The sequence below is a fragment of the Bombus pascuorum genome, chromosome 14 (assembly GCF_905332965.1).
Source record: "Bombus pascuorum chromosome 14, iyBomPasc1.1, whole genome shotgun sequence".
In the NCBI taxonomy this organism is placed as follows: Eukaryota; Metazoa; Arthropoda; class Insecta; order Hymenoptera; family Apidae; genus Bombus; species Bombus pascuorum.
This window is the reverse complement of record NC_083501.1, coordinates 2,781,341-2,804,004: the sequence shown is the minus strand read 5'-3', so window position 1 is coordinate 2,804,004 and position 22,664 is coordinate 2,781,341. Positions and strand designations below refer to the sequence as shown.

Below are 22,664 nucleotides of genomic sequence, written 5' to 3'. Positions count from 1 at the left end.
TCAAAATTTTTTAAAAACTTGGAATTAAAATTAAAATTTAATGGTATTATCATTATGTAGGAATATTAATATTACGAGTCTTTCTGGAATTGATTTAAAAAGGATGTAGTCCCGAACACTCCATCCTTGATGCAGTATTTACTGTATCATCAAAAAGACTATTATTAAAACTAACTACACTTGTACAATTTGGTCCATTGTGTACATCAATTCTAACACTAAGTTGTGCATTCTGTTTGTGCATTATTATCGCTAGAACTATTGAGGTAATATCTCTCATGTGTTCATTACCATTTCTTTCTAGTAAGTCATACACTACCATGTATGCATCTCCTATTGTTTGCATCTTAGTTTAATCATATTAAATGTTAGTAACAATGCAAACATTTTATTCAAAATTGTAATAGCTAAGTTACGGATATTTATGAAAATAGATTGAATAAATAAACAAATTAAATGTGAATTAAATAGAATTAAATTAATACTTTTATTATTATTTTCATACTGCCCCATACGTATAATACGTTTAATATAATACGAGGAAAAGGTCTGATGACACCTTGGACGAGATATGTTGGCAGGGGTAAGAGAAAGAGGATTGATTACCTAAATATTTTCGAATTTGCAAAGGTGATGGTCAATTTAGTGTGATTAGTAATTCTCCTTCTGGAAGTGCCCATTCCCATGCTATCGACACTCGGGGGTACGATGCGACTTGTGAATAGCCTGCACAGGGATTTCGCGGGTCTTCCTCAGCGATCATAACAAGCAATAAACCCTTATAAAACGCTCTCACTTGACCAATACATACTGGAATAGAAAGCTAAAAAGGGAAAAAATCCTAAATCCATGATCATTACAAGCAACTGATAATTTCTTAAGCGATAGAATGAGTGTTTAATGGTTTGATATAGTTACCGTTGTTAGGAAAGACAGAATTTCTTGGTCTTATAAATATAAGCGTATAAAAGTATAAAAATAAAAATTATAAAAATAAAAAGTATAAAGAGATAAAAATATGAATCTAGAATGTAAGATGAACGTAAGAAAAAATTCAGAGTTGGTGGATAAAATTTCGTATATAATAAGCCGCGAAGGATATTAGCGCAGGACATTAATAAAAATATTCTCTTTTTCTCCAAAAAAAGTATAGTAAACAATTAATTTCTCTTTCTTAGATAACTTACAATTAGTTTCATTATTGCGTGATTTTCTCATTCTAATAATTATCTACCTCAGATAGAAAAGTAGAACTTTTATGAATAATATGAACTTTTTCGTAGAACAGTACAATTAAATAGGTCTTGTAACGTGGAACTTAATGGGTTCTTGTCTATGCTAGTGTGCAATCAAACAGAGTAAATCTCTAACTTTAAGCTTAAATACATAGGTTCTTGTATATGCTAAATTGCAATCTAACAAGGCAGATCCCTAATTTTATAGGTTTTTGTATATGCTAAATTGCAATCTAACAGGACAGATCCCTAATTTTATAGGTTCTTGTAAATGCTAAATTGTAATCTAACAGGGCAGATTCCTAATTTTATAGGTTCTTGTATATGCTAACTTTAGTTAACTTCAATACTTGGCCGCATGGTGCAGCACCTGTACTGTGAAATAACTAGAATTACGGGCGTGAGCATTCTCATTTCCTCTTTGTTTATATGGCTGTGATCTCCAACCTGAAATAGTGAGATTTTAAAGTTGAGAGTCTATATGCAAAACTAATACAAAAATAATTAAATGTCGGGACTTCAAATACGCTAAATGAAAAAATATATAGAGTACGTATAATGCAAAAGCTCTGCTCCATGAAGACACTTGCAAGAAATAGTGGGGATAACCACGACCAGTTAGTAAGGTAGAATTCCGACCAGTTAGTAAGATAGTGTTGTAATTTTAATAAAAATACTTAGATTTCACAAGTTATATTAAATTTATTAAAAGAAGAGAAATGATTCAACTTTTATCAAATATACAAATATACTCAGTAATCATAACAAATATGAAACTATATTAGTTTTTAATTTAAAGAAACATACATAGGTGTAGCGTACATAGCTTTGAACAGACAGCCATGATTTCCGACGTGCTTAATGTGTTGCGAGTAGAAACACTAAGAAAATGGCCGGTAACGAATGTTGATCATCGTTTATACTGAAGTCGATATAAAATTTGATCAAGTTTTTCATTGTAATGTTAACTTCTGACTAAAATGAAAGTTGTTTCTATTATAGTAAAACGAATGTTATAATGGTATGTATGGATATGACTCTCTTTATATATAATAATCAGTTTATAATAGCATAGAGTCTTTAAGCTTGATTACAGAAGGAGATGAATTACCAGATTTTTCTATAAAAAACAGTTTGAATATTTGTATTAATTATAGTATTAGTATGAGAATATATATATTATTAATGTTCTACAAAGCTAATGTAAATATATATTATTAATAATATTGTCTATCTTTTCATATATTTTAGGTGGTGAACTTCACATATTTAAAAGTTTAAGGACATCAGTATGGCAAGTCCTTCGCCACAATCATCTCCTATGCCTCCACCACAAACGCCAAGTCCTATGGGTCCTCCTCAGCAGGCACCGTCACCTTCTAACCCACAAGGTAGTCCTATGGGTCCACCACAGCATCATCCTCATAGTCCAACACAAGCATATCAAACTGGTCCGCCAATGCCACCTGGAGGTCCACCTATGTCTCAACCAAATCAACAACCTCCATCGCAACAGCAAAATTATCCATCACACCCACAACAAATGCAATCCGCTATGGGTCCACAGGTAAAAACAAAATTTAAGAAATATTATTATTTACATTTTATAGATGACTACAGCATGTTTTATTATTGGTAGACAAAATTATAAAGGATTGTTTTATAGTAGGATAAGCAATAAGAGCACATATTTTTTAAAAACGATGGGAAAAATTTCATATATTTGTGAAACAAATTGTTCTTTAAATTTTACTAGAAATATTATAGATTAAGGATCAAATTCAAAGATTTCTGGCATTGCAAATATTCATAGGAAAATGAATGCATACTATCAACATTTAACAAAAAAATCATATGCACTATAAATATTTTCTCTCCCTCTCTTTTTTTTAAAGTAAAAGTATCATAGTACAAATTATATTACAAATCATGTCTAATTTATCATATGATCTGCTTAAAAAACATATCTCAGATTGCCTACTGCTAAAGTAATATTCACTTTAAGAAATAGAGTGTCCTTTGCAACTCTATTTCTTAAACTCCTCTGCAATTTACTAGCTTACAATTATTAATCGCAATTAAATTTACTGTCTATCTAGATTTTTTATTTTTTATTGATTTTATTTTTTTATTGATAGTTATATATTTACAAAGCTTTTTGTGAATATATATGTTATGTAAGCTCATGAAAATTAGTCATACGAACAGGTTTTTACATTAAAAAAGCCATTAATTTTGTTCATTTAATCAAAATATATCTTTTTCCCGCTTTGAGTCTGTGGGTTTAATATTTAATTTATTTTCTTGTGGCTTAGAAAGGTTGATCTCAAATTTTTATCAACAGTTTACAAGCCAGTATTACAAGAGATTAATTATTTGACCAGCAATATTTAGAAAAACATGGAAGAAATACTATATTCACTAAAACAATTATGTATTACAAATTTATGTACATTATTTATTTCACATACGGAAGTATTACTATAACAATGTTTGAAGCATTCCTTGTTAGAATTTATAATTATTTATTCTATCTCATTGAGAATAAAGTTACAGAAATAAGTTATTTATTCTTTGCGAAATTTATAAAAAGTGAAGTTAATTAATTTGATTTCGTATATTTCATTATCATGTTTCACATTTTTTCTGCATGAGAAATCATATTTCTTAACAATAATATTAATTGCATGATAAACAAAACAAGTGTACCACTTCTGATGTTACAGAATCAGAGTGGACCTGGCATGCCAGTTAGTCAAAATTCTAATTCTCAGCAGGCTCCCAGTGGACCTATGGTACCAGGCCAAATGGGACCAAGTGGATCTCAAGGAACATCTCACATTATGCAATCTGGTCCAAATCAAATGAATGCAAATGGACCAGGACAAATGAGTGCTGGTGGCCCTGGTCAGATGGGCCCAGGAGGCCCTGGTCCAATGGGCCCAGGAGGCCCTGGTCAAATGGGACCAGGAGGCCCTGGTCAGATGGGACCAGGAGGCCCTGGTCAGATGGGCCCAGGAGGCCCTGGTCAAATGGGCCCAGGAGGCCCTGGTCCAATGGGCCCAGGAGGTCCTGGTCAAATGGGTCCAGGAGGTTCAGGACCAATTGGAGCAAGCCATATGGGCCAAGCTGCTGGAGGGCCACCAGGAGGTCCACATATGAGTCAGGCTCCTCCTCAAATGGGTCCAGGAAATGGACCTGTGCCACAAATGGGTTCTGGAGGACCTACGAATTCGCAAATGGTACCTGGAGGACCAGGACACATGAGTGGCCCACCAGGACCAAGCCACATGAATGCAGCTGGACCACCAGGACCAGGACATATGAATGCAAGTGGGCCACCAGGACCAGGCCATATGAATGCAACTGGACCCCCTGGAACAGGCCATATGAATGCAACTGGGCCACCAGGACCAGGTCATATGAGTTCAGGTGGTCCGCCTGGACCAGGACATATGAGCACTAATGGGCCTCCTGGACCAGGTCATATTAATACAAACGGTCCACCAGGTTCAACTCATATGAATGCTAGTGGACCGCCTGGAAGTCATTTAAATAGCGGACCATCCATACCAAGTCATATAAATGCAAGTGGTCCACCAGGATCTGGACATATGAGTGCTAGCGGACCAGGAAATCATTTAGGCCCTGGAGGGCCAGGTCAAATGCCTCCAGGTGGTTCTACTGCACATAACTTGGGGCCAGGAGGACCAAATCAAATGGGCCCTGGAGGTCCAAATCAAATGGGCCCTGGAGGTCCAAATCAAATGGTACCTAGTAGTCAAACCCCTATGGGACCTAGTCCCATGGGGCCTGTTGGACAAGGTGGACAAATTGGGCCAAATGCACCTGGCCAAATGGGACATAATGGACCCTCACCAATGGGTCCAAATGCTCCTGGACAGATGGGTATCGGATCTGCCTCGTCTCAACTGGGAATGGGAGGGCCTGGAAGTCAGTTGGGTCCAGGAGGACCAGGTAGTCAAATGGGTCCGGGTAGTGGACCCGGGGGACAATTAGGAAGTAGTCTTGGACAAATGGGGCCAGGAAGTGGACCTGGAGGACAGATGCCACCAAGTAATGGACCTGGAGGATCTATGGGCCCTGGAAGTGGTCCTGGTGGACAAATGGTATCAAGTAGTGGACCTGGAGGACAAATAGGGCCAGGAAGCAGTCCTGGAGGGCAAATAGGACCAGGAAGTGGTAGTGGAAATCAAATAGGACCTGGAAATGCTCCTGGAAATCCAATGACGCCAGGAAGCGGACCTAGCGGACAAATGGGTCCAGGAAGTGGACCCAATAGTCAAATGGGACCAGGAAATTTGCCTGGAGGACAAATGGGCCCAGGAAATAACTCAAATAGTCAAATGGGTCCTGGAAATGGTCCAAGTGGACAGATAGGCCCAGGTGGTCAAATGGGACCCAATGGTCCTGGAGGGCAAATGGTTCCAGGTGGTGCAGGAGTACAAATACCACCAGGTGGTCCTGCAAATCAAATGGGACCTGGTGGTCCAGGTAATCAAATAGGACCAAGTGGGCCAAACAATCAGCTAAGCCACGGTGGTGCTAGCAATCAAATGGGACCAAGTGGACAGTCATCCTCTGGCCAGATTGGCCCTGGTTCACAGGGCCAACAAATTGTTCCTGGAGGTTCAGCGCCAATCGGGCCTGGTGCACCTGTGAATCAAATGAGTCAAACTGGACCTGGTGGTCCACCTGGTGCTGGACAAGAAAATTTGAATGCTTTACAGAAAGCTATTGATTCAATGGAAGAAAAGGGACTTCAAGAGGATCCACGTTATTCTCAGCTTCTAGCTTTAAGGGCTCGTCAAGGCAACATTGGAGAGAAACAAGCTTTTAGTTCACAACAATTACAACAATTGCGGTATACTATATACAATATATTTGTTAATTTTGTATGTAATTAATTGCATCAATTATCTGAAGATATTAATGTTTTATACATAATTGTTTGCAGTGTACAGATAATGGCATATCGATTATTAGCAAGAAATCAACCATTATCGCAACAACTTGCACTTGCAGTTCAAGGTAAATTAAACATAGGTGTTATTAGTTTTGTGTTTTAGGTGACTACTCTATCTTTTGTATTGTTTTACAAATATACACTGTGTTATATATAGAGAGCATACTAAGAAACAACCAACAAATTTTTACATGTATAGTATTTAGTAAACTATTTTTTGTCAGAAATGTCACATATTGAACAGATATCAAGTACTATTCGTTTAGTAATTGCAAACAGAGAAAAATTGTATTATTTTTATATATGAGATATTTTAAAATAAGCACATAAGTAAAATACACGTCAGTATCACTTTTTGTAAATGAAACTAATTTTAATTAGTAGAATTTCATAGCATAGTTTTCCACAGCTCCAAAACTGTTTATTTGCCATTTAGGTAATTGCTTAGTGAAATTATTAAACTCAAATAATATGAGCTATTTGCTCAAATTCCTCAAGCAAAGTTGAAGGTCTCATAAATAGAGTTCTTCAAATACATTATATCTAAAAGAATTTTCCTACAATCATGGAATTTAAAATATCATGTATCTTACTTTTATTATATATTTTTTACAAATAGAAATAGATAAAGATAATACATTATATTTTGGTTCAGAATGATTTATCAAGATTCTACAAGAATTTGTAAGCTTATTTTCAGGATGTTCTGTATATGCGAATTTTTATTTGTTATAGCTTCCACCTTAATTAAAAATGTATTACTTCTATTTAAATCATTATTTATAGAGAGAAAGAATGTATTTAACATTGTTCTTTCTACTCACGTAGTAAAACATTTAATCCTTTCTATTTTATGTAATTTATGTATTAAAAATTATATCTAGCAATATATTTTTTTCATGAATTCAATAATAAATTTCTATTTATAGTTGAATAATAATCATTATTTAACAGTTTGATTTATTAATGACTGATATATATAATTTTCGCTTGTAATTAGATGTATTTCTAATTTTACTAATATTATAAAAATACAAAAGTAGAGTAGGATGATCCAAACATGGGGTTTGACTTAAGATTGATGTAAATAGGTGGAGCACCTCCTCCTCCAGGTATGGGACAACGTACTCCTATAGATCCATCTCAAGGACCTCCTACTACTACAGGTCCACAAATCTCTGGACCAAATGTAATTGGTCCTGCGGTTCCTCCAAGACCAGGTTGCCAAACACCACAACAACAACAACCTCCTCAACCAGGTGCTAAAACTAACAGAGTGACAAGTGTGGCAAAACCAGCTGGTTTAGATCCGCTAGTGATTTTGCAGGAACGTGAAAACAGGTAGTTACTGAATTAATTAAAATATTTATCTAAAATATACTAATACTGGTATGGTAGGGTCCAATGTGAAAACAAACTTCACTCTCATACATCGAGGAAAGCGACACATGCATTTCTTCAATTAAAACGTTTTATGGATATGTATGTTAAATAATATTTAAAAAAAACATATTGTATGGATTTGTTGAAACTTTAGTGACTTCAGTTCATGATTTCTTTAATAATAGAGTTGCAGCACGCATAGCGTTACGAATGGAACAATTGAGCAATTTACCAACTAACATGCCAGAAGATCTCCGTGTCCAGGCACAGATTGAGTTACGGATGCTTAGGGTACTGAATTTCCAAAGACAACTGCGATCAGAGGTAAGCGCAACAAATATTAATAACATCACTCTGTTAAAAGAGTAATTAATAAATAACATAATATAACAAAATAGAATATTAGCATGTAAAGTAGTGATAAAATGTACAGAGTCAAGTAATTATTAACCCTTTGCGGACGGGGCCGCTCGACGAGCGAGCGTCACCATGGACTAGAGGTATTGGCGCGCTCAGCTGAGAAAATATACACGTTGAACGTTTTCGTTATTCATTGTTGAGGCTTGTATTATTTTTTTCAATATTTAGTTCATCATCACTGTCACTATTACTAGAGATATTGAAACGTCTGAGCCGATTCCTTATTGAACAGAGTTCGTTTCCACTGTCTAAAGCATTGTCGTCGTCTTCTATCTTGTCAGATTCAAAATAATATTTGTCATCGTTACTATCACCATTGAACATGTCCTTTCTGGATCTTTTAGGCATCGTGTATAAGATATTATGAAAAATATATAAAAAGCTTACTGATTCGTTTGGTAATGACATTGAAAGACTGAAATTCGTTCTGACTCGACCATCATCCTACATTACGAGTTTACGTTAAACGGAAGATAAGATTTCTAAAGATCTGTAATTTTCTTTCATCAAAATCATAGTATTGTTTAGTTTTACTATACTCATGCTTAAGTACGTATAAGATCATCGCTCAGAAAAATAGATGTATGTCACACACCTCAAAATAAGTGTCGGGAACTGTGAACAGATTCGGATGGCTATTTGCTGACACTCGTCCGCAAAGGGCTAAGATAAGAGTTTAGAATGTAAGTATAAATATGATGTACGTTAGAAGCCATCCTATACCGAACGGTAAGAATTATAATAAATAGCAAAAAATATAAATAAATAAATAAATAGTATTATTCCGTTACTATAGTTTTTTTTAGTTATAGCTATTGTCGTTTATAGATTTTAGCATGCACTCGAAAAGATACTACCTTAGAAACTGCAGTGAATGTAAAGGCCTACAAGCGTACGAAAAGACAAGGACTTAGAGAAGCCAGAGCTACAGAGAAACTCGAAAAGCAACAGAAATTGGAAGCTGAACGTAAACGAAGGCAAAAACATCAAGTAATTAGATTTCTAACTTTTTGCTAAAATTATTGTTAAATGGAGAAGTGGTATGTAATTTTCATTTCTATTTTAAAAGGAGTTTCTTAGTTCTGTACTTCAACATGGTAAAGATTTCAAAGAATTTCATCGAAATAATGTAGCCAAATTGGCAAGACTCAACAAAGCTGTTCTAAATTATCATGCAAATGCTGAAAGAGAACAGAAGAAAGAACAGGAGCGTATTGAGAAAGAACGTATGAGACGTCTTATGGCGGAAGACGAAGAAGGTTACAGAAAACTGATTGACCAAAAGAAAGATAAACGGTTAGCGTTTCTGTTGTCACAGACAGATGAATATATCAGTAATCTTACTGAAATGGTAAAACAACACAAGATAGAACAAAAAAGGAAGCAAGTGGAAGAACAAAAGCGTAAAAAGGTATAAATATCTTTATCACTTTCTACATCCATGAGTACTTAATTTAATGTATTTTGTACTATCACTGAAATAGAGAAAGAAGAAGTTGCAAGATGGCGAAGGAGGTGAAGATGGAAATGCTAATGAAGATACTCGTGTTGGAGTGATTGAGACAGCTACTGGTCGCACATTAACTGGTGAAGAAGCACCGCTAATGAGTCAACTTTCACAATTCTTAGAATCTCATCCAGGATGGGAACCAATTGAATCCGAAAGTGAAGATGACGAAGATGAAGAGGAAGAAGAAAATGAAGGTGAAGAAAAAGGGGAAAATAAAGAAAAATCTACTGGCGATTCAGAAGAAGAAAAGGTTAAGAAGACTATACATAAAGCCAAAGTAGAGGATGATGAATATAAAACGGAAGAACAAACGTATTACAGTATTGCACACACTGTGCACGAGGTAGTAACAGAACAGGCATCTATCATGGTCAATGGAAAATTAAAAGAATATCAAATCAAGGTTCGACATTAACATGTTTTGCATTAAAAACTGTTCTTAGAATATGCATTGTAAAACTTCTGTTAATTTTAGGGTTTGGAATGGCTGGTGTCATTATTTAACAATAATCTCAATGGTATACTTGCGGATGAAATGGGTCTTGGCAAAACTATTCAAACAATAGCTTTGGTGACTTATCTTATGGAGAAAAAAAAAGTAAACGGGCCATTTCTTATAATTGTTCCTTTATCGTACGTATACTTCTATGAAATTTTCTAAAATAATAAAAATGTAAAAACTTAAAATTACATCTGTAATATTTAAATGTAACTTTTAATACTTTTTTTTAGAACTTTGTCAAATTGGGTATTGGAATTTGAGAAATGGGCTCCGAGTGTTGTAGTTGTGTCGTATAAAGGTTCACCAGCTGGCAGAAGAGCCATTCAATCACAAATGAGAGCCACTAAATTTAATGTTTTGCTTACTACTTATGAATATGTTATTAAAGATAAGGGCGTTTTAGCAAAATTGCAGTGGAAATATATGATTATCGACGAAGGACATAGAATGAAAAATCATCACTGTAAGCTAACTCAAGTATTAAATACACATTATCTGGCTCCTCATCGGCTTCTACTGACAGGAACACCATTGCAAAATAAATTGCCTGAATTGTGGGCGTTATTAAATTTTTTACTTCCTTCAATCTTTAAATCTTGTAGTACTTTCGAACAATGGTTCAATGCTCCATTCGCAACCACTGGTGAAAAGGTAGAGTTAAATGAAGAAGAAACTATTCTTATTATTCGCCGATTACATAAAGTATTACGTCCTTTCTTACTGAGGCGTTTAAAGAAAGAAGTCGAATCACAGTTACCTGATAAAGTGGAATATATAATCAAATGCGATATGTCTGGACTGCAAAAGGTTCTTTATAAACATATGCAGAGTAAAGGTGTATTGCTGACTGATGGTTCGGAAAAGGGAAAACAGGGCAAAGGAGGCGCCAAAGCTCTAATGAACACCATTGTGCAATTGAGAAAATTATGCAATCATCCATTCATGTTCCAAGCTATTGAAGAAAAATACTGCGAGCATGTAGGTACGCAAGGATCTGGTGTGATTACTGGTCCCGACTTGTACCGTGCCTCTGGAAAATTTGAATTGCTGGATCGTATTCTTCCGAAATTGAAAGCGACAAATCACAGAGTACTATTATTCTGCCAAATGACACAATTAATGACAATTATGGAAGATTACTTAAGTTGGAGAGGATTTATGTATTTGCGATTAGATGGCACTACGAAAGCTGAAGACAGAGGAGACTTACTCAAGAAATTCAACGATCCTGGTTCCGAATATTTCTTATTTTTGTTATCGACACGTGCTGGTGGCCTTGGATTAAATTTGCAAGCTGCGGATACCGTTATTATTTTTGATTCTGATTGGAATCCGCATCAGGACTTGCAAGCACAAGATAGAGCACATAGAATTGGACAAAAGAACGAAGTACGCGTACTCAGATTAATGACGGTTAATTCGGTCGAAGAAAGAATATTAGCTGCAGCTAGGTACAAATTGAACATGGATGAAAAAGTTATACAAGCAGGAATGTTTGATCAAAAGTCGACTGGTTCCGAACGGCAACAATTCTTACAAAGTATTTTACATCAAGATGATGCTGAAGATGAAGAAGAAAATGAAGTACCGGACGATGAAACGGTTAATCAAATGATTGCACGGACGGAAGGTGAATTTGAAATATTTCAAAAGTTAGATTTAGAACGAAGAAGGGAAGAAGCGAAGCTGGGTCCAAACAGGAAGTCTCGACTATTGGAGGAAGCTGAGTTGCCCGATTGGTTAGTAAAAGATGATGATGAGGTTGAAAGGTGGACGTACGAAGAAGACGAGGATAGATTCCTTGGACGAGGTTCAAGACAACGGAAGGAAGTTGATTATACTGACAGTTTGACTGAAAAAGAATGGCTGAAAGCAATCGATGACGATGGAGCTGAGTACGAAGAAGAAGAGGAAGACGATAAGAAGAAAAAGAAAACACGAAAACGGAAGAAGAAAGGTGAGGAAGACGACGAGCCTATGCCAAAGAAGCGAAGAGGAACAGGATCTTCGATTGACCCGAAAATGAAACGAGCTATGAAAAAGTTGCTTATGGTAGTTGTTAATTACACTGATAGTACAGATGGCAGGCTCCTTAGCGAACCATTTATGAAATTACCATCCAGAAGAGAATTACCGGATTATTACGAAATTATTAAAAAACCATTAACTATCAATAAATTACTTCAAAAGATTGAAGAAGGAAAGGTAAATATAAAATATTTTTGTTGTATATAGTAAAGACTCTATAAGAGCTCGAGAGTGGGAACCTCTGGGGAGTAGTTAACGAAACGTGGACACAACTCTTCAAATTCTTTATACATATGTTGCCGACAATGATGCACGTAGAGAAGGACAGCAAAAGGAGAAGAAAGACCAGTAAGCCAAATTGTCATAACCAAATTTTATAGTAATATTATCGTGTTTTATCTCATTTTAATCAAAAAAATCTTTGTAACGCGTTAATGAAATGTGTACTAACGAAAAATTGAAAATAAAGAAATTTCGTCGTTGCATTAGTGTCGTTTCACCAATATGAAGACGATACGGATCTTGAAAGGAAAGCCGCTGGCATATTATATTACTGGTGGGGATAAAACATGAACAGTTAAAATTAAAGTTACGATCTTTGCGAGCAATTATAGAGCTTTTACTTCTTCCTTTATTTTACGATAATTGTAGTTATTTATTTTTTAATTGGCAAATTAATTTTTTTTTATACTTATTGTTACAGTATGCCGATTTTGACGATCTTGAGAAAGACTTTATGCAGCTGTGTAAAAATGCACAAATTTATAACGAAGAAGCTTCTCTCATACACGAAGATTCCATTGTTTTACAATCTGTATTTACGAATGCGCGTCAACGTATCGAAGAGGAAGGCAATAATTCTGACATGGATGACAAAGGTGCTTCCCTTATTATTGTAATTTAATGATGTTAAAAATCATAATATTCTAACAAAACGATTCTATATGTATGAAATTTTATAAGGTGAAGGCGAAGAAGGGTCTGATGCAGATTCCACTGTTAGAATGAGAATCAAGTTGAAAGGAAGGAAGGGCGAAGGTAGAGGAGGCCGGAGGAAAAGGGTCACTAAAAAGTATATATCAGATGACGACGACGATGGTGACGATAACTGAAGATAATACGAAGACTGTATGAATTATTAGATTATCTTAGATAATAAATAAGGTACAGTTTCATTTAAATTTCAAATTACTACCCCTATGCAACTGTTATTAGTAGTTCAACCATATGACATTTTATACAAATGTAACCAAGTATTATAATTTGATTATGAGGCAAAAATACCATTATTAATTAAGTTATACATTTTTCAGAAATTCTCTATTGAAAATTGCATGTTGTTCGTATTAAACTAAACTCTGATACGAAGTGGATGAATTAGGATATATATAAAAGGTGCGAGCGATATAGTGAGGTCATAAAATCAGTCAGTGGTTAATGCTTACAACTTTCAGGAACTTGATTCAGTGACACGTTCCCGGATTCCCGGACCATCTTTCTTGTTATTTCCGAATGGCATTCGCTTTACATCTTTTCTTGATCTTTGCCTCTCTCCTTGCAGGAAGGTGAGTGTTTGCTTGTAGTCCTTTGCTGCAACTCTCTCCTCTTGTATCTGGGTAATTAGAAAGTCAAAGGGGAAAGATCGGCTGTCACACTTTATTCGGGACAATGATATATGCTCCGGAGATTTGGAACACGTACAATGCGTGCCTCTTGACCGTCCAGGCCCACACTGACACGCCATATGCGTAGATTGAAGCGTACTATGGCGGCTAGGAATCGGCTGCACGGTTGTCTTAGTCTGTATATATTCGGTGTGAGTCGGCTTAATTTGTTCGTAAGCTCCATTGCTCTTGTCAATTTTCTCCTCCGCGAGGAAGGCCTTGACGGTGATAAACGGGTCCGTAATCTTTCTTATTTTGTGGGAAAGACTGGTTTTGTTTTGCCTTAGGCGATGATAAGGCCCAGTGCTTTAGCTTTACGTACGATTCCTGCAATGGTATTGTTGGCGTTTTGGATTGTGGGACCGATGCTTCCATCCGAGCAGCGTGCCCTGCCATGGCCCATCCTATCCGGATCAATCGATGACTACCTAACGCTTTTATCGAAAGCTGTCTACTTTAACCTTTGACTGATCGATTTTAAAATTTCACTATATCGTTTTCATTTACTCTAATTATTAAATTACATTTTATTTGAAATAAACATGTAACCCGTATAATGTACAGTAAGTAATTTAACGTTAAGTATTACTACATAATTTTATTTGATTTTTAAAACAAACTATATATTAGATTCAAACACATTTCCTCCCTCAATAAATTTTATATTCATAGATAAACCAATGTAAATGTTATATAATATTTGGAAATACATCGAAAAACGATAATAATTAAAAAACGATGTTGACTTAGGAAAGATTCATTTAGTATTATTTGATACTCGTTAATCTTATTATTGACTAATATTTTGATTAATATATAGACATATTAATCTTTCAATACACGTCGAAGTAGGATAGGACCACTTATTAATTATTTTATTTCTCCGTATTTAAACCGCTATAGATAGTATAAAACTATCTTTAATATATACATATACAAAAATCAAGTTTGCTTATTAGACTGTAACATTTCGTTGGTAATTGTCCCATGAATAACCGAATGCTGTGGTATTACGTTTTATGACAAAACAATTTATTTCATTTTTCATTATGCTACGACTTCATCTTATATCATATGTATAAATGTGATTAAATAAATATTGAAAAACTCAACAAAATGGTTCATACTGATTCGCACGATCTAAAAATCTAGGTTTTAATTAAAATTTTAATTCAGGTAATCCATATAGCTATAACACGAAAGTCCATACTGTGCCATATCGAAAGCGTGTTATACGACAGTAAATTATCTGATGAATATCAAAAAGTAATACGTACGTATGTACTTCAGTTAGATTTTACGGTTTAATAAATTCTTATTCAAAAATTAGAATTTCCAAGAAACTTCCAATATACAGGTAGTTCAAAGCGTACACGTATTTTCCCAATCTTAATGATACTAATATAACAAAATAACATGATAATATTAATAATCGTCGATTAAAAGCGAAAAATCGGACAAAGTGTTGATGGGACAGAGACATTGGAGGAAAAACCGGACTGCAGTAAAACTCGACAACGAATGGAGCCAAGAAATCCAGTTACGAAAGACTTCGTTGTTCGAGAAGCGTGCAATTACCGCGGTGACGTCGCCAAGCCGATAGTTTCTGCTTCCGTGTCAGTAGAACTCCCTTAGCAGTTAAGAAAGAGCGCCCTCGCTTGCAGAAGATTGATTCTGGGACAACTACCTCCGGGCGTCTCGTCTTCGCTTGTTTCCTATCATTCGTCTTTCATCTGGGTTCCTTTACTTCGTACCATAGACGAACCAGTCGAGTTGTTCTTTGGATATATTCGATCGAACGAATACGAACCGACAAGAAATTGGGATCAGAAACTACTTAGAAGATAAAATTTGTGGAAAGCAGCGACGAAACGCTTGACGCGATAGAAAGATATTAAACTTGGAAAATCATAAATACGGGATTATCGTTTAGCGAAACGTTGCTCTAATTGAAGGCAAATATACAATTTTTTGTGATAGCCGAAAATACGAGTTGCACGATACGGTGGTTAAAAAAAAAACAGCCTGCTCGTTTGGTAACAGCAGTGTTCCTAGATTTAACATATGTATAGCGGACGTTGTATCAGACCCCAAAATACTGCTGATCCAATAGAATGAAAATACACTGTCTCCCGGGAAACTACCTTTACGGGATATTGATCTCACGGTAGCAGTACTAGCTAGATACTGTGGCATTAAACTCCGTTACGAAGGATGACAAACTGTACGCAACACGGAATATTACGGGGATTTGTTCGAAACTACTCGTACGCGTAAACGTTCTGTCTGAAGAGGTCGTTTAGTAGGAAAGGAAGAAAAAAAAAAGAAAGATGAATGAAATAAGAAACGAGAGACGATCAATTATTCGGACTTGGCACCTCTGTAGTCACATACAATTCTACCAAGACGAATCCTCTCATCAAAAACTAAACGTGTATCGTGCGAGGAAACACGCTGCTAATTTCTTTAATCACTTTCTGACTGAAAAATTACACAAGGACTGTATAACTTTACAGCTAACGGAGGCGCGTAATTGTTTTGTTGGCTGGAGCGTAAAATACATAGTTTTAACGGCTGTATTGCGCCAGAACAAAAGACGATACAACCAACCTTCGTATTCCATTCGTTTCCTCGTATCCCAGACGCTTGTTGATTTTCTAAGAGCGCTTCCCGTCGCGTCGTATTGCGTAGCGTAGTCGCGATCCTTTTGCCACCTTCAGGAAACAAGAATTTCTACTTTTCAAGCTTTATCAGTCTGCGACACTTTTTTCCTTCCAAAGTCTTTTCGGTCGCTGCTTTTTCGTCGATCATTCCGACTCGCTCGGTCGTTCAATTTGTCACGACCTTTCGGACTTTATTCGGATTCTAATTAAAAGTTCATCGGCTAACTTTGATAATTGTAATTCCGATAAGGCGGGAGTTTCAAGGAGGGGGAAACCTAAACCAAGCAAGATATCCTCCGTTGAGTTGAGAATCCTTTCTGATGATAAATTACTTCTAAGAAAAATCTGTAGGAAAGGCTATAGGTTATTAACCGTTAGTTAGATGAAAGGATTATTCGACGCTTGTCGTCCACGAAGATAGGGGAGTATTCGCGCTGACTGTTTATTTATTTTACACGACGACTTTGTATTAAGCGTTAAAAAATTATATCCACTTAGCCGGTGTTTTGCGTGATATATGAACGCATCCGATATATGATATATGTACGTTTCCGATGGGTAACGATGTTTGTAATTGTTGCTTGTCGGTTGCTTAGAATTAGATCTGTTACTGTTACATTACGAATTGTTTAATATATCATTTGTTATATCAGCGATAGTGTTTAAATTGAAAGAAAATTATACAAGAGTTAACAGAGATAATCCTCGTAGACTGTTTGAGAAATTTCGAACATGATTTACTAACACGCGGAATTACGTTAACGCGACAATGAAATTTTGCGTGCAATGTGTCGATACTTTCGTACTTGGCGTTAGCGAGCAAACACGGTAAGGAATCAATACGAACGTGCACGAAGTAGGGAATGTGTATGAGAGATTTTAAAGAGAAAAAAGAAACAAAATAAAAGTAAGGTTAGATTTTTGTCACCAGTGACAGGAAGGTGAGAGACGTAAGACGCGGTAGAACGTAGCTATCGAATGGAATCGGGAAGACACTCGAACGTCGCGCGTGAAGCAAGTGTTTTCTTCGATTTATCGTTGCGTAAATAATGTGGCCGATCGCACGAGTAATATTCAGCGAACCAATATTATAACACTGTAAAGCTAGTTACTAACACACTTGTACGTTTCTGATACCTCTACTGCTGATTTCTCCTCGGCTTACTACATTTTCGCGTTTTATTTGCTCAACAAGTTCGAGTCAGGCTCGTTTCCCTGCATCCTTTGCCGTGCTATCGGCATGATATACGACCTGGCTATCGGCCTTCGAGTTTTTCAAGTGCTACCGGCCGCTTCAAAATTTCGCTACCCGTTTAGTTTCCTCTTTCACCGAGCGTCTTTAACGTGGCCTATCTTTAACGTGCATTTGCATTTTTACGTTGAACGTCGTGTACCGTTCAAATGAAAACCATTTCTTACTGCTTGCGTGATACGCGAAATCGATTCGCCTCAATCGATTAATCACATATTAAATATAACTTTATGTATCTTTAATTTCTATTTTATTCCTTGTAAGTTTGATTTCTTGTTGGCTTATGCGAAAGCTTAAATTTCAATCGGAGTAAAATTATTGCATATGCTTTAAGAATTGATAAGCTGCTTGTGTCAAGAATAAATTAATTGCTATGCTAGTATCTCCATGCATACCGTATACATATATATGATATACGCCCTACTGCTTAGGCTGACCTCTTTTCGTTCGTGTAAGGAGGGTTTGCTCGCGTGCAGGGGTATTTTTAATTGTCAGTAACTAAACAACAAAGCCGAAAACGCAATTTTTTTATTTTTGATTTTCGCCTTATTTGGGTGTCAAGAATCATCCCTTAAATTTCCTGACACTTGTAGCCGAACACCCAGTGTGTAGATACGATGCGGAATATAAAGTTTTATACACATAACTCGATGTCTTAACGTAGTACTAATATCAGTAAGAAAAGATAATAACGAGCGTAAGCGAATGAAATAGATATAGAAATATCACCTATAAAGATATTACTACATCGTGATTTAATACTGTCTGGCAGAGTATCGTTCTTCTTGTTTCACGTAAGGCCATTAACAGACAGACATAAGAACGTTAACGACTAGCTACGTTGTAGTGTATTTCTTGTTATATTCGAATTTTTCACGAGAGTCAAACAGTATTTATAATTATGTTCGACGAATACATTCTATGCTTCGCTTTCGACATCAGGGTTTTACCATGCAAAGTTTCACTTAGCAAATTTGGCTTCATTTCCTAAAATCCTCGATTCTACGGTAGATGTTTGGGTTTAAAATAACAGAAGAAAACACGGACATTTTCAAACGACTGTGTAGTTCCGTAACTCTTAAAGAGCATGCTTTAAGAAGATGCTCTTGTTTTCATTTCAGTTACACTTCTGTACAAGATAGCAGTTGCTTAGTCGAGTTTATTTGCCCGCCTTTACTGTTTACCGTACTCGAGGTAGTTGCTCATTTAGAAGTTAAAATACAAAAGTTTTACGTAACCTTCCGTGTATTATCTTAAGCCTCGCGTATTAAAGAATATACATGATTTAGGAAAATTTAATTTTTATCATTTACTCGTTATCCGCTGTCTTCTCGACGATACTTGCTATATATTTATTTCTTTTTCAAAACCGTTGCCGCGAATATGATAGATCGTTTACGAAAAGCTATATCGATAATGATAGAATATCTCGTTGTTCTCGCGTAATTGTAGAATTTCACACATTCGGAGTCGCCTGACCCTTCAAAACGCAGCACACGAGAAAACCATCGACTATCGGGTTTATTCTATGCCACGTATGCGGCTTGGTGACAATAAAAACTGAAACAAACGTTAAGAGAAACAACGATCTCGCGTGAAAGGATGTCATGCCTGAATCTAATAATTTGTATCGTCATAAATCACGCCAACGCGTTGTAATAACGTACGATGAAATGCGAACACGCATATCTACATACGTCTTTGTTCATCCCTGTCAACTTTTGACGATCGTTATTTGCCTTCTATTTTATTGTATCACCTTATGTCACAATACATATGTTCTGTAACTTCTTTGCTACGTTGCGTCGTAGTCCACGATTCGCGAGATCCTCGCCGTCATTTTCGTCGCAGTAGCGAGAACAGTAATCGCGGATCAGATTATTTTAAATCGTTTGAGAAATCTATAAATTTTTTTCTATATTTGCGTTTAATTTACAATTAATTCTCGTTAGAGGATTTTAAATAAATTTATCTGGCGCGGTACTGTGACATGATTAATAAGTGTTTATAGTATGTTTGATTCTGTTTGAATCTAGTGCTTAGGTCTAAGGTGTAATGTCTTTTTAGCCTACAGATCTGTCCCGAGGTGTCGAGTAGTTGAGTAATTAGAGGCTTTTCGTGGTTGTTAACTCTTGCGCAATGTCTATTGCTGAATTTGGATAATTCTTCTTTGACCGTGGGTATCTAGAGGTCGTGATGTATCGTTTCGTTGGTGACGTACCAAGGTGCATCTATTAGGGATCTTAAGGTTTTCGATTGGAATCGTTGAAGAATTTCTATGTTGGAATTACTCGCTGTTCCCCATAGTTGGATTCCATAGGTGCAAACAGGTTTTAATATAGCTTTGTATAGTGTGATTTTACTTTGCGTGTTTAAGTTGGAACGTCGGCCGATGAGCCAGTAGAATTTTTAAAATTTTGCTTTGAGTTTTATCTAAGATACGTTGTTTCCATGTCAATCTTCTGTCCAGAATCATGCTCAGGTATCTGACTGACTCTTTATCTGGTATATTGTTTATCGTCACCTGTGGGCAAGTTTGTTTTCGTAGCGTGAATCTATAAATTTGTATGCAACCGGAACTTTGGCCCTTGTTACGGACTATAAATTATTAAGGCGCTTGTTTGTTATTCTAAACCGTTGAAGTGGTCAGCACTTCTAAGAAAACTCTACACCTGGTCTTTTTAGTTTTCCCAAGCACCGAAGCCATCGACAGCGTATAGACGATAGACTGGGACGAAGGCAGACAACAGACAGTAGACAGGCGACGATGGCTTCGGGTCCAGCGCGCGGATCGGGACCAGCTCAGATTATATTCCTACTCGTACTTACACTTCTGTATTAAAATATATTTCCTACTTTACAATTTATCCACGCGTTCCTCTGTTCATACATCTAATAACCTCAGCATAAACTAACAACTGTTGACAGTTCTTCATCGTTGGGTTAAAACTTGTAAAAAAAAAAAAAGTATAGAAAACGATACAAATTGATTGCATATACAAGATCCGGGGAAATGAACAACATTGTAGACACGAAATATTTCATGAACTGGGTAAAGTACAATAGGTACATACACAGGTGTGCCCGAAGAGTTGCCTCAAAGTTGTCACAGGGCGGCGAGAACTCGGTCGATTCTCTACGGTGTAACCATAGTGTTGTATATGGAGCGTACATTTGCAGCGTTCTGCTGGAAAACCACGATAAATATACATATAGCGAGTAAATTTTAAAGTAAGATTTTCTTTTCCTAAGAAATGTGTAGTAATAGATTTAAATGTCCAGCGTGGTGCATGTATATGATATAGACTTGGAAATGAACTGAAATTGGTTGGACGATAAGAATTTGAAGCAGCCCGTTCCATTATAGAAAATAGCGTTATTTGCTTGGAAACCATGCCGGTAGATAGTAATAACGATTGATTTATACTAACAAGACGGGATAACGCAATGTCCTAACTGGATTTATCGAATCAAATTTCATATCATTTCATATATTAAAAATTTCATATATTTGCATTCAAGTTGAATAAATTGCAAGTAAAGATATTTATCTAAATTTGAAGAGCTGCTTTATCTCAAAATTCTATCACTAAAAAAAAAAAAAAAAAAAAAAAAAAAAAAAAAAAAATTTCCTAAAGAAAAGCGATGTTTGCAAACGTGTTATGTAACGGCGGTTTTCATTTGGCGCTCTCGAATACGTTACATTACAAAACGTGTTCAACAATGTGCATGAAAAAAAAATGAAAAAATAAAACGTAGACGTAGAATACACAAAACTATTGTCCGAATAGTGAGAAATTTTGTCAACCGTTATATCACGCGTATGGAAAATAAACTGCGGAAGAGAATTGAATTCCGAAAGATTAATTATTACCGTTTAAGGATAATGTAGTCGAGTAGAATTACTATGACGACGAAGCGGTTAAGAAATAGACGAGAACTGCAAGAAGCAGTTTCTTGATGTATGATAAACGGAAACGGTTATCCCCAAAAGTCAAGACGTCTGACTTGAATGTAAGCAAGAGCGCTGTAGGGCAATAGATGTGAACTGACGTGCATAATTGCTACAGCATAATATACATCCAGCATACTGTTTAATAGTCAAGGATAACAATGATACTATTCATTTGTAAAGTAGCTATGTTTGCTTGAAAATATATGTAAATATAGATACATATATTTCTTGCTACGTACGAAATAGTATTTTTATCTAATTGCCTTTTAATCGAATTCCACGCACGTAATGTTCGATCGCAATCGACGAAGAATTTCGTAATGTCAAATGATTATTCGAGCGATAATTTTCTGCGGTTTCATCGTGTAATAGTAAAAGTTAAATCAGATTGGCCAGCGAACGGAATACATTGCCCTTAGACGAACACTTAGAAACGAACGTTCCAAAACTGGGATACCAGTATCTGCGAACGTACATATTTCATTTCTGACGATACGTGAAAAAGTTTCCAACTCTGGCCGAGTGGAACATAGTAATCCCGGAAATGTAGGGAATGTAAATTAAAAAATTTCAACGACGCGGAGCTCCGACTTAAGTAGCTTAGCAAGTATTATCCGCGAAAATTTCTAGGTAAAAATTACCTCGGTGTAATTTTATTTGTTGTCCGTTATTTCAACTAACAAGATAGAGGAATGACGAGGAGTAACAACACCGTTGTGTTACACGAACTTTCCTTAGTTAAATGTTTTAAATGACTGTTTTTATCGCTTATAGCGTTGCAAACAGGTTCTCCCATTTAAGTTGACGGATCTTATCAACTTTCGTAACTTTCGTTGACTTTACTTTGATCAGTTCGTTTAAGAATTTCCACGTAATCCTACAGTATAAAAGTGCCTTAATAAGCAAAAGCTCTTCTATCCTTAAGTACATTCATCGCAAGTACAGTGTACCGCTATTTTGATTCTTTGCTTTAATTATTCTTGGCTTAATGTGAACGAACGATTCATTTTACGTAGTTACCTGCATGATGACTCGTTGTTTGTCTCTTGTTACTGTTCGAAGATA

The 22,664-nt window shown here is 36.0% G+C and overlaps 1 protein-coding gene and 1 long non-coding RNA gene across 11 annotated transcripts in view; one reads left to right on the top strand and one right to left on the bottom strand.

The window, feature by feature from the left end:
- Nucleotides 1-1,588: 1,588 nt before the first annotated feature.
- Nucleotides 1,589-14,483, top strand: LOC132914237 (ATP-dependent helicase brm-like). Of its 10 annotated transcripts, XR_009659546.1 has the most exons (16): nucleotides 1,589-1,861; nucleotides 2,487-2,802; nucleotides 3,962-6,120; nucleotides 6,214-6,287; nucleotides 7,314-7,563; nucleotides 7,621-7,704; nucleotides 7,791-7,929; nucleotides 8,854-9,015; nucleotides 9,095-9,436; nucleotides 9,510-9,938; nucleotides 10,011-10,168; nucleotides 10,268-12,242; nucleotides 12,769-12,943; nucleotides 13,029-13,229; nucleotides 13,379-13,460; nucleotides 13,520-14,483. XR_009659546.1 is itself a non-coding variant. In XM_060973161.1 (14 exons), exons 2-14 carry the CDS (start codon nucleotides 2,527-2,529, stop codon nucleotides 13,175-13,177), a joined length of 6,372 nt encoding a protein of 2,123 aa, XP_060829144.1. In that variant the 5' UTR covers nucleotides 1,589-1,784; nucleotides 2,487-2,526; the 3' UTR covers nucleotides 13,178-14,483. The 10 variants fall into 10 exon arrangements, 6 of the variants coding, with proteins under 6 accessions (XP_060829144.1, XP_060829147.1, XP_060829146.1 ...); XR_009659547.1 differs by lacking the exon at nucleotides 13,379-13,460; XR_009659544.1 differs by having other exon boundaries at nucleotides 13,379-14,483.
- A 154-nt stretch (nucleotides 14,484-14,637) lies between these two features.
- The window catches only part of LOC132914285 (uncharacterized), a 92,666-nt gene continuing 84,639 nt past the window's right edge, over nucleotides 14,638-22,664 (bottom strand). Inside the window, exons 2-4 of the long non-coding RNA XR_009659551.1 lie at nucleotides 20,719-20,828; nucleotides 16,340-20,146; nucleotides 14,638-16,210 (exon numbers count right to left, since the gene is read on the bottom strand). This is a non-coding gene — a long non-coding RNA (uncharacterized LOC132914285). The remainder of the gene's footprint in view (nucleotides 16,211-16,339; nucleotides 20,147-20,718; nucleotides 20,829-22,664) is intronic.